The sequence below is a fragment of the Chiloscyllium plagiosum genome, unplaced genomic scaffold (genome assembly GCF_037043375.1).
Source record: "Chiloscyllium plagiosum isolate Xiang-an unplaced genomic scaffold, Cpla_swu_hap1 HiC_scaffold_41, whole genome shotgun sequence".
Classification (NCBI taxonomy): Eukaryota; Metazoa; Chordata; class Chondrichthyes; order Orectolobiformes; family Hemiscylliidae; genus Chiloscyllium; species Chiloscyllium plagiosum.
This window is the reverse complement of record NW_028270179.1, coordinates 8,267,593-8,278,976: the sequence shown is the minus strand read 5'-3', so window position 1 is coordinate 8,278,976 and position 11,384 is coordinate 8,267,593. Positions and strand designations below refer to the sequence as shown.

The 11,384-nt window shown below is 42.3% G+C and overlaps 1 protein-coding gene across 1 annotated transcript in view; it reads right to left on the bottom strand.

Moving 5' to 3' along the window:
- Nucleotides 1-374: 374 nt before the first annotated feature.
- The window catches only part of LOC148138140 (uncharacterized), an 84,955-nt gene continuing 73,945 nt past the window's right edge, over nucleotides 375-11,384 (bottom strand). Inside the window, 2 exon segments of the mRNA XM_087981825.1 lie at nucleotides 375-734; nucleotides 7,922-7,982. Of these exon segments, the coding sequence (XP_087837951.1) occupies nucleotides 375-734; nucleotides 7,922-7,982 (421 nt within the window).

Sequence of the window (11,384 nt, the reverse complement as noted above, 5' to 3'; positions counted from 1 at the left end):
TCAATTTTAGCCAATTCTTCCTCAATCCTTACTTTTCTTTTAAAGAAAGGAACAGATTTGGAGCCAGGAGGAGTGTCAGGGGGTGGTAGTTGGAAATCGGACAGATCATCCTCGGGATTGGTAAGAAAAGGGGCAGAAGGCTCCAGGGAATGAGAATTGCAATTTAGATATTCATCAGGAAGAGGAAGCCCAGGCATCTATGGAATCGTTGGGGAGCAGAGCCAAAACCAAGGAATTGAATAGTATACAGGCCAGTTTGACACAGACAATAATCATAGATAGGATAGCAAGGGCCACGATGAGGACTATGAGGCCTTGTACAATGGCACTTTATTATACCTGAAACATCGGCCCATCCAGCTCCACAGTTCCCACTAGGAACTGTTCTCATGGAGCTCTGTGACTACTTTACAGATGTGGTTAGCAACATTGGTGATGTTCTCACTGGCATAGGGAATGTAGGTACAGCAGGTGGAGACTATCAGGGCACTTGTGCTCCATTTCGCAGCTGACAAGTAATCCAGGGCCAGCCTGTTCTTCGCGGCCATAGTGGGAATGGCGACCATTTCTGCATTAATCTCAGCATGGGCTGTGGCACTGTTGTTTGCCACTGCCTCGAGACGTGCGGCCAGGCGCCTTACTTCAATAACCCATCGACCAGTTGCAAAAGGAGAGAGAAAAATCCGAAAAAACCGTTTGGAAATGGTAATGGAACTGTTGCAGCGAGCCCGAAGCTGTTCAAATGAGGAAGAGTGTGAGTCATAGAGGAAAGGAATCTCATACCCCAAATAGCAGCTGCCAAGCTAGAAAAAGGTGAAGGTTGGGCTCTGCTGGACGGTCCCACTCGGAGTGGCCGTGACCTTTATTTTGGGAATCTGGGTGATCGGAAGAATGTTTTCCAGGCCAAGAGAGGTGATGTGCAGCGAGGAGGAGCATGTGCTGGATCTCACCTCCCAATCCCTCTGCAATCTGCTTTTGAGGCAGATAGTGCCTGCGCAGTACACCTTGGATTATGGTATTTGTAAGGAACAGGGCAGTGGGTATGCGCGAAAGATTACATGCAGCTTTAAAACAAATCTGACTGTCTGCAGACAATACCATGCAGTCTCCCAGATGTGCCTTACTGTTTTGTTGTGGTGAGTGGCATAGGGAGTCTGAACCATCACACCGGCAGGCGAGGTCTGATATAACCACCATTCAACCGTCTCAGAGATATGAAGAGTGACGGCCAATGGGGAATACCTCCCTTAGTGTGGACAGGAATATAAATACACATCCAGCAGCGGGAGGAGTTGACGTTCTGTGCATAAATAGAATTATTAAACTGTAATTGCTGTTTACTGGAGGTTTTCAGGTTATAAATTGTGTCCCAATCAAACTTAGTTAGTGCAAGAACGATAAGAAAAAGTGTTGTGAAAGACAGAATGATCAGGCTGAGACATTTACGGACGGAGGCTGAAAAGTGTCACTCACGGGGACTCCTGGTTTTCCTCCAGTTGGTGGTGCGCTTTTGCATTGTTTTGTGTGTATCTATTTGGGCCTCTCCTTGACCTTGACCGCTGTGCAGGTGACCAGCAACACCAGGAATGGATCTTCCATTTGCCACATTCCTAATTTTGAGGCTTGGTGTACCTGTGAACGTAAACTTTGATGAGTTTTGGTTAACTGATGGAAATATTTCCCACGTGCCCACCACTATATTGGCAGCGGTATCAGTCATTGGGATGGTCCTCATGCCTCTACAAAAAAAGTCTACGATTATTAGACAATATTCAGAACAATGAATGCGAAATAATTCTATAAAAGCAAGCTGTAGACAAGTAAAAGATAAGGCCCACCAGGCAAGGAAGTCGCTAACAACCTCAGGTCATCCTTTTGTCCATTTGTCTTGTTTATTTACAAATTGCAGCATTACGTTTCTTAGCTGATTTCTGAATATCTGGTTACCACTAAGTTCATAATAAAACAATAACCATTCCCTCCCTGCCCAAGAGTATACAATTATGCACATAATCAACTAAAATACGCAGCAGCAAAGAAGGAAAACTGGCTTGACCAGTGCAGTTCACCCACATGTTGGTTTGGGTATTGAGGGATTACACTATTTGAGGCCATAGTTTATGCTCTTCAGCCAGGGGCATCTCAGTCATTCTGCACCTTGTCCAGGTCTGTCATACCTGTCCCCATATTGTCCCTATCAAGGGTTTGCTGGCGACCCAATGGGGCCAACGGTTTGGGATGTAAGTCTGCCTGCTTGGCAGCAACATCTGTCTGCTCGTTCTTTCGGAGACTGTATCAATTGCCTGAGTGAGAGCCGAACATCTTGATAACTGCCAGATGGAGTGAACAAAGCATCATTGCGAATAGGCTGCCCGTGGAGGTTAAAAATCTTAATGTTCTCACAAGGCTCTGTAATGGTGGATCACATCAAAAGGACAACGAGAGTCAGTGGAGACAGACATGTTTTCCTTTGCTTCTGAACGCAAGCATATCGACCCCCCTGTTAGATCCAAGTGAACATTAAGGATGCATCACTCCCCAGTGACCATATTGCCACAGTTAAAGCAAGGGCCAGCCAATTGTAATTGGGTGATTTTGTGGTCATGTTCTTAGTCCAAAAGATGTAGTACAAGGGACTGTCTGTTCCCAGATCCAGGGTCGCCTCAGGAAAGGGTTGCTCAGCAGTGGTCGCTAGTGGGCATCTGAGGTAGGTATCCTGGTCCCAAACAACAATTTCAGGATTGGCACGCGGCACTTGGGATCGCAAGGGTGCTGGATAGAATCAATTTTCCCTGTAACTTGCATCGTGCTTCATTTTGGAACTGGCCAAACCAATAGAAATCTACCGCTCACCTCATTTGTGATTAGAAAATCCTGGACTATCTCATATTGTTTGGTTCATGTTGGCGACACCAGAAAGAATACATTGCAAAAGCAAAGTGTTTAACAAAGATGATGCATTCTCGGTTGTTTTTCAATTGTTGGCCGAATTCCACTTGCGTCAGACAGATGGATGCTTATTTCAGTCTCATAGCAAAAGCCATTCATAGAACATATAACATAGAAAAATACAGCGCAGTACAGGCTAATTTGGCACTCGATGTTGCGCCGAGCCAAGCCCACCTAACCTACACTAGCCCACTATCCTCCATATGCCTATCCAATGCCCGTTTAAATGCCCATAAAGAGGGAGAGTCCACCATAGTACTGGCAGGGCATTCCATGAACTCACGAGTCGCTGAGTAAAGAATCTACCCCTAACATCTATCCTATACCTACCACCCCTTAATTTAAAGCTATGCCCCCTCGTAATAGCTGACTCCATACGTGGAAAAAGGTTCTCATGGTCAACCCTATCTAAACCCCTAATCATCTTGTACACCTCTATCAAGTCACCCCTAAACCTTCTTTTCTCCAATGAAAACAGCCCCAAGTGCCTCAGCCTTTCCTCATACGATCTTCCTACCATGCCAGGCAACATCCTGGTAAACCTCCTCTGCACCCGATCCAGTGCCTCCACTTCCTTCCGATAGTCTGGCGAACAAAACTGCACACAATACTCCAGATGCGGCTGCACCAGAGCCTTATACAACTGTAACATGAACTCAGGACTCCGAAACTCAATTCCTCTACCAATAAAAGCCAGTACGCCATATGCCTTCCTCACCGCACTATTTACCTGGGTGGCAACTTTCAGAGATCTGTGCACATGGACACCAAGATTCCTCTGCTCATCCACACCACCAAGTATCCGACCATTAGCACAGTACCCCATCTTTTTGTTACTCTTACCAAAGTGACTCACTCCACACTTACCTACATTGAACTCCATTTGCCACCTTTCTGCCCAGCTCTGCAGCTTATCTGTATCCCGCTGTAACCTGCCACATCCTTCCTCACTGTCAACAACTCCTCCGACTTTCGTATCATCCGCAAACTTGCTCACCCAACCTTCTAACCCCTTCCTCCAGGTCATTTATAAAAATGACAAACAGCAATGGTCCCAAAACAGATCCTTGCGGAACACCGCTAGTAACTGCACTCCAAGATGAACCTTTACCATCAACTACTACCCTCTGTCTTCTTCCAGCCAGCAAATTCCTAATCCAAACCTCCAACTCACCCTCAATGCCATACCTCCGTATTTCTTGCAGTAGCCTACCATGGGGAAACTTATCAAACGCCTTACTAAAATCCATATACACCACATCTACCGCTCTACCCTCGTCTACCTCCTTAATCACCTTCTCAAAGAATTCAATAAGGTTTGTGAGGCACGACCTGCCCTTCGCAAAACCATGCTGACTATCCTTGATCACATTATTCCTATCCAGATGTTCATAAATCCTATCCCTTACAATTCTCTCTAAGACTTTGCCCACAACAGAAGTGAGACTCACCGGCCTTATAGTTACTAGGGTTATCCCTACTCCTCTTCTTGAACAAGGGAACCACATTTGCTATCCTCCAGTCTTCTGGCACTATTCCTGTAGACAACGAGGACATAGAAATCAAGGCCAATAGCTCTGCAATCTCATCCCTTGCTTCCCAGAGAATCCTAGGATAAATGCCATCGGGCCGAGGGAACTTATCTATTTTCACCCTTTCCAGCATTTCCAACACCTTTTTTCCTACATACCTCAAAGCTATCCATTCTAATTAATTGTGACTCAGTATTCACATCGGCAACAATGTCCTGTTCCTGAGTGAATACTGACGAAAAGCATTCATTCAGTGTCTCCACAATCTCTTCAGCCTCCACACGCAACTTCCCACTACTATCCTTGACTGGAAATATTCCTACCCAGTCATTCTTTTATTCCTGATATACCTAAAGAAAGCCTCAGGGTTTTCCCTAATCCTACCAACTAAGGACTTTTCATGTCCCCACCTTGCTGCTCTTCGCTCTCTCTTCAGATCCTTCCTGGCTACCTTATAACTCTCAGTCGCCCCAATTGAACCTTCACGCCTCATCTTTAAATAGGCCAACCTCTTCCCTTTAACAAGGGATTCCAATTCCTTATTAAACCACGGCTCCCTCACACGCCTGACAGGTACTCAGTCCACTCCCTGAATTTTGCTGCCTTTACATCTGTATCATCCTTCCGACGTATTGAGCAAATTAGGTCGATTTGTTCTTGCAGTCAGGGTTATGCTTCATTAACATTACTCTGATTCCCGGGATTTCCCGTGGATTAGGATGGCTCAGGCCGATCATCCTCATAACATCGGCTATGAAGATTGGATGCTTCATTTTCAAAAGAAGGAAAGGTTTGTCATGATGAATGTGTTGGGGACAATCAGGAGATGTTCGGGGCTTAGTGGGTATCTTGGAATAAAATTCCCATCCCTCATCCCGATTAGTGGCATCCCCATTCTCCAATCGGGTCGGTCTGCCAGACGTCGGCTCGGGATTCTGAGTAAATAGTACGTTCTTTATTTAACAGTGTTGTTGCTTGAACTCTTCTTGCATATTACTCTGCCTTTGTGACCTTACACCATTTCTCGTGCTTCCTTTGTTTTCCATCTACCCATCCACAGTCAGCGATGAACATCTCTCAGCTTTTGAGATTTCCATCTGCTGTACGTATCTCCATGCCACAATCACATGCCTTCAACTGTCCATTAAGGTATTTTTCCAATATTTAATTAGCAATAAATTAATGCATCCCTGCTTCAAATTAACCATGAGGGAATGGCACAGGTCACTAACAATGTGTACAGGAATAAAACCAATCTGTCCTGCCAATTAAATCTCATTTTGAGAGTCAGGGCTAGTACAATTGGTTATTAAAAACAATAACAAAATAATCATTATCTGTAATTCAAAGGTGGAAACTGAACAAGTAGAATATAAACAGGAAATTATTTATTCAAAACTCAACTTTAACATGTACACAGTTAACAACTCTGAAATCCATTATAATTGCTTGGTTCGAGTCCCTCATTTAAAATGCCAAATTAGTTCCATAAGTCGTCCTGACAATCATTGTTCATTTACAATGCTATTGGCCGTGAAATGACTGCCGCAGCATTAAAAGGTCTTGTCTACTCACATGATAACAAAATACTTCGAATACATAAATTACGGCCGAATCCAAAGACACAGATATGAACCATAGGATATTGATTTGGTAACATGATTTATCAGAACATAAGGTTGAAATTGTCAGTGACGGACAGAAATTGAGAAAGAGTAAAGCCAGGACTGGTACTTCATAATCACCAATGAGATGCAGCAATCTTGAAATTAAATGGAAACAAACGAGTCTTAAACATGCTAGTATCATTTTCTGAAAACAATACTGTTGGTTCGGGATATTTTGGATCTATCTTTATACTCAAAGTTTTACAATATTTAAGCAATTGAGAGGAAATTCATGCAATTCCTCCACTAAATGATCAAATGTTAAAGTCTGAAGTGATTTTCCTCAATGGTTGGTTTAGATTTTTATTAAAATTAAGCAGTGATCTGTTCTCATCATGGAACAGAATGATTCTGCGCCAGAGTTCACGATTTTTGGTGCGACTACTTTAATTCCTTTAGTCCGTTCCTTCATTTATCCAACATGTAGGGGTGGGAGGGGTGAAACTGGTCTTTGGCAGTCGCATGAAAATATAGGGAAATTGACACCAAGTCTATCCTGATATCAAATGGTCAGAATCTCAGGAGAATTATTTTTGTTTAAAATGACGTCTTCCACCACATTAAACTGATTTCAATGAAATAAGAATTGCTTTCATGTAAGCATGAAAGTGATTAGTTAGAAATTGACAATAGGACAATCATGACCTGTAAAAAAACACAGTGAGTGGGGAAATAATATTTCATTTCATAATCACTGATGGTTCTTTACACTTAAAAGATATCACCAAAATGACCAAAATGCATTTCAAATTCAAAACACTCCTGGATCTCAACTCGAGGCGACAAAACACAAAAATTCAGTAACCATCGAGCAAATGTGCATTCAAACCAAATCACAAAGGGTTAACTTTTCTGCAAGATGCAAGGAATCACAGCTGAGTCAGTCTCTCTTTCTCTCTCTCTCTCTCCCTCCCGCTCACACGCACACATGAACATTTTCCAACTTCCCTCATATCTCAGTTTTCAGATTTTGTTTATTCCTTGCTTGTAAGGCCCATGAGGCACTCACATTCGAGAACAGTCGAACTTAGGTAGTTTGGCCGCATAAATCTTGGCTGTGAAACATAGCTGCTTAACCACGTTGGAATAATCAAAATACTTCACAGCCGTTCCATTTGCAATTTTAACAACATTTTCAAAGCAAGTAGTTCGTGCCCCTACATTAGTCTGCAACCCCGGGGAAATTCAATGGAGTCCTGAATAGATACCCAATGTGTCCCGTATGCCAAATCGAGGGAAACCTCGCCATCCTGAAGCAAGCAACTATAATTACTACAGATTTTCACGAGCCAATTAAAAATAATGTTGGGCACTTGAATGGATCGGGGCATCTTGAAGTTCGCTGCGGACCTCAGAGTGAATCTGGGGCTTATCAAACATTTCATAACCCTGGTGAAACAAACTCTTTATTATTAATTTTGGAAACCTTAAGATGCTTTCAACAGCACTTTTCATCCGCACGCTCGGGCCCTGTTGTGTAATCACATGAGAATATTGCGGCAGTGGAGCGAGAATTGTATCAGCATTACCAACAGCACTTTGTTTTGTCCCTGGCCGAATTTCAATTTTTTTTTTGGGCGAGACCAAAGCAGCAATCTTTATGTCATGTCTACAACAATATTGGCCGGTGACCTGGTAGGACAATGGTATCTCCTACCTTATTCCTGTGAGATACGGATTTACTTTGGTGCTTCAGGGTCTTTCTGGACAGAATCAGAGGACCCGGACTGCCCTTTGGAACAGGACAGAGCGAATAAGGGGCAGTCCTTCCACCTGCCGTTTGAAAATAACCAACGCCATCGGATCCTCAGTCGTCGTGGCATGAGCCAATAACCTGCGAAAGAGAACGAATAAAACCACACAAAGACAAACTGGCGTGTCAATTCTCCTGTAATATTCCTGCAATTACCTCTCCATCTTGTCCATACGAAGGCAAGTGCAAATTCAGCTTGGCTGCCAATTCCAACAGCTTTCCGTTGCGCAACTTTTGTGAAACCCATTCTTCCATTCCAGGAAACTCTTAGCGACTGAAAGGGACAGTAGATCACAAAGCACTGTTTAAGCCAACCGAATTCAACACCCGGAACAACAGACACCAACACCTACCACTCGCCATATTTTAGTCCAACAAACACAAATTTAAATTCTGAATTACAGAATAAATCCCGACAACCGCCTTCAATTTGGAATATATTTTAAGAAGGTTGTGTCGAAACTAACGTTTCGTCATTTTGAAGGCAGACGTGAGTTGTGTTTCCACCTGTATGCAACTGGTCATACTACCTGGCTTTAAACAAAATAAAATGCATTTAAGCACTACAGTTGGAACACGAACAAAATAGAAAGAGGAATTTAGAAAAACTGCACTGTTGCAAAACTTAAACGACCCGATACAGTAACAAGTGCTAATTAATTGTTCCAAAACAGTAGCATTCCATGAACAGAATTCTTGTAAAAAGGTTAAATTCAAACAAATTCTTGCAGGCAGGAGGAACAATATCCAGATAAATACTTCAGAAGAAAGTCAGAGGAATTCTTCAAAGAAGCTTGCGACTCCTATGTACTCAACATCTTGTGACTGCTAGAACTAAACCAAACTACAAAAAGCCTGAACCATGAGACCTGACCACACCTCTTCAATTATTAAATTATACTCTCCGCGGCACCTTTGCCTTTAAGAACTCTCAAACAAAACAGGGACAAAACTAGCTTTTTAAATTGGTAGACTCATTACACGAGCTTGGGAAGAATACATAGAGGCCCCTGCAGAAATGTTCACATCATCTACAGCTGCGGATAAGTTTCCAAGTGACTGGAGGGTGGCTAATATTTTGTCTTTATTGAAGAAAAGTGCAAAGGAGAAGCTTGGGAACTATAGATCGATGAGTTTGACAAGAGTGATGGGTATGTTATTGGAGGGGATGTGGAGAGATAGAATTTATACATATTTCTAGTAGCAAGTACATATTATGGATGGTAAGCATGGCCTTGTACGTCGGAAATCGTGACTCACAACTTTAATTGAATTGTTTAAGGACGGAAGCCAAAAGATAGATGAAGACAGAATGCTGCACATTATTTACATGCACGTTAGAAAACGTTTTGTCAAGATGGAATTCAATTAGAAAAATGCCAGATATTGCATTTAGCTAAAAGGAAGACCGGCTGGATTGAAAGATAATTGCAGGGACCTGGGTGTTTTGTCAAACAGAAAGACCTGGGGCTTCTTTCACATCGTTCTTTGAAAGTTGCATCACAAGGAGTCTGGGTGATTAATAACGGTATAATCACGTTTGTCTGCCGTGCTCATGCCATTGAGTATGGGAGTGGGATTTCATTTTGTGGTTGTACACGACCTTAGTAATGCCACGTTTGGGGTATTGTGCGTGTGGTCGCTCTGTTATTTGAAGGATATTATTTAATTGGAAAGGATTCAGAAAATATTCACTAGGCTGTTACTGGGACTGAAGGGTTTTAAGTTACCACAGGCTGGATAGTCTGATATTTTTATCAATGGCCGGTAGACGATTGAGTGGTGGCAATTTAGAGGCTTATAACATCGTGAGACGTACAGATATGTTGAATAGCAAAGGCATTTTCTCTCGGGTGGGGGAATTGAAAACTAGGGGGCATGTATTTAAGGTGACAGGAGAAATGCTGTACAGGGACTTGAGGAGCAATGTTTTGATATAGAGGGTGGTAGCATATGGACTGGTCTGCCAGAGGAAATGGAAAAGATAGGCAGATTTAAATCATTCAAAAGACGGTTAGACAGCTTCATGAATAGGAAAGGTTCAAAGACACGTGGGCCGAGCAGATCCAAGTCGTTTTAATTTTGTTTATGACTATTGCCAGGGTAGATGTGTTGGATCGAAGTCTCTGTTTTTCTGCTGTATGACTCTGAGAACCTGTGTCGCTGTTACAGTGGGGATTCTAAAATATGAACAAGAAGTGAGTTCCGAGGTGAATTAAATTAATTCATTCATCATCAATCATTTAGTTTCAGTGTTTAATGAGGGAGATCACAACTAGAATAATATCGTGATTTTTCACCACATTTTCGCCCAAATCCTTTCCAGGCAGGATTAGTTTATAATAATCAGTTTCTATCTGTTGAGCTGTTCTGATATGCATATTCAATATTTCAGCACACATTTAAAAATCCTACTCGTGACAACTTCAATATTCAGGTGCAGCCAACGGCATCGTGGTATTTTTGCTGGATAGATAAGCTGCAGGACGACACAATGCTGCGTGGATCCGGGGTTTGAATCCTTGCGCATCAGATTATGGAATTTAAACACAGTTAGCAAAATGTCTGAAATTAAGAGACTAATAACGAACATGAATCTATTGACAATTGTCAGGTAAAATCTCATCTGATTCATCGATGTTCTTAAGGGAAATAATTTACTATCCTTACCTAGTCCGGCCTACATGTGACTCCAGACCCACAGCAAGGTGGTTGACTCCTAATTGTCGTCTAGGAAATATTTGCTAGCATAGCCAGCGATACCCTCATTTAACAACTGAATAAAGAAAGAATATAGTCTGTTAGTACAGCATTCTATCACCGGAGGATTCTTCACCAACGTGAAGTATGAAACTCGAGTGGAATCGTATTGAGTTTTGCAACGTAATGCTTAATATTAACTCAGCATCATAGCTGTCTGAAGAATGAATGCATGTTCATTATACTAAGATCAAATGACACATATGAAAAAGGTTTTAAGAGAACATTCATTCTCTCGAATAGAGCTAACGGACCTGAAGAGCAAATATACTTTGCAGCTGCAAGATCAGTCTTATCAGACCAGGATTGTTCTCATACTGCACGACCAGGCGAAAAACCTTCCAGTAAAAATTGTTTTGTTACAAAATGGCTTCTACCTGTTTCGTGTCAATTTTGATCATTTCTTCAACACAGTGTGTTCATTCAGTCAGTCAATCAATCTGTAAGTGAATGGGTCAATTCAGTCAGTCGGGCAGTCAGAGTGTCCATTTACTTCGTGAATGCAGTCAGTCAGTTAATCAGTTAGTGCATTCACTCAATAAGCCAATCACTGCGATCATTCTGTCAGTCAATGCATCCATTCTGTTGATCGCTCAGAGTGTACATTAAGTTAGTGAGTCAATTCAGTCAGTCAGTGTGTTGGTTCAGCAATTTCTTGAAACAGTATGTCCAGTCAGTCTGTCAGTGTGTGCAGTCAGTCATTCAGTGTGACCATTCAGTCAG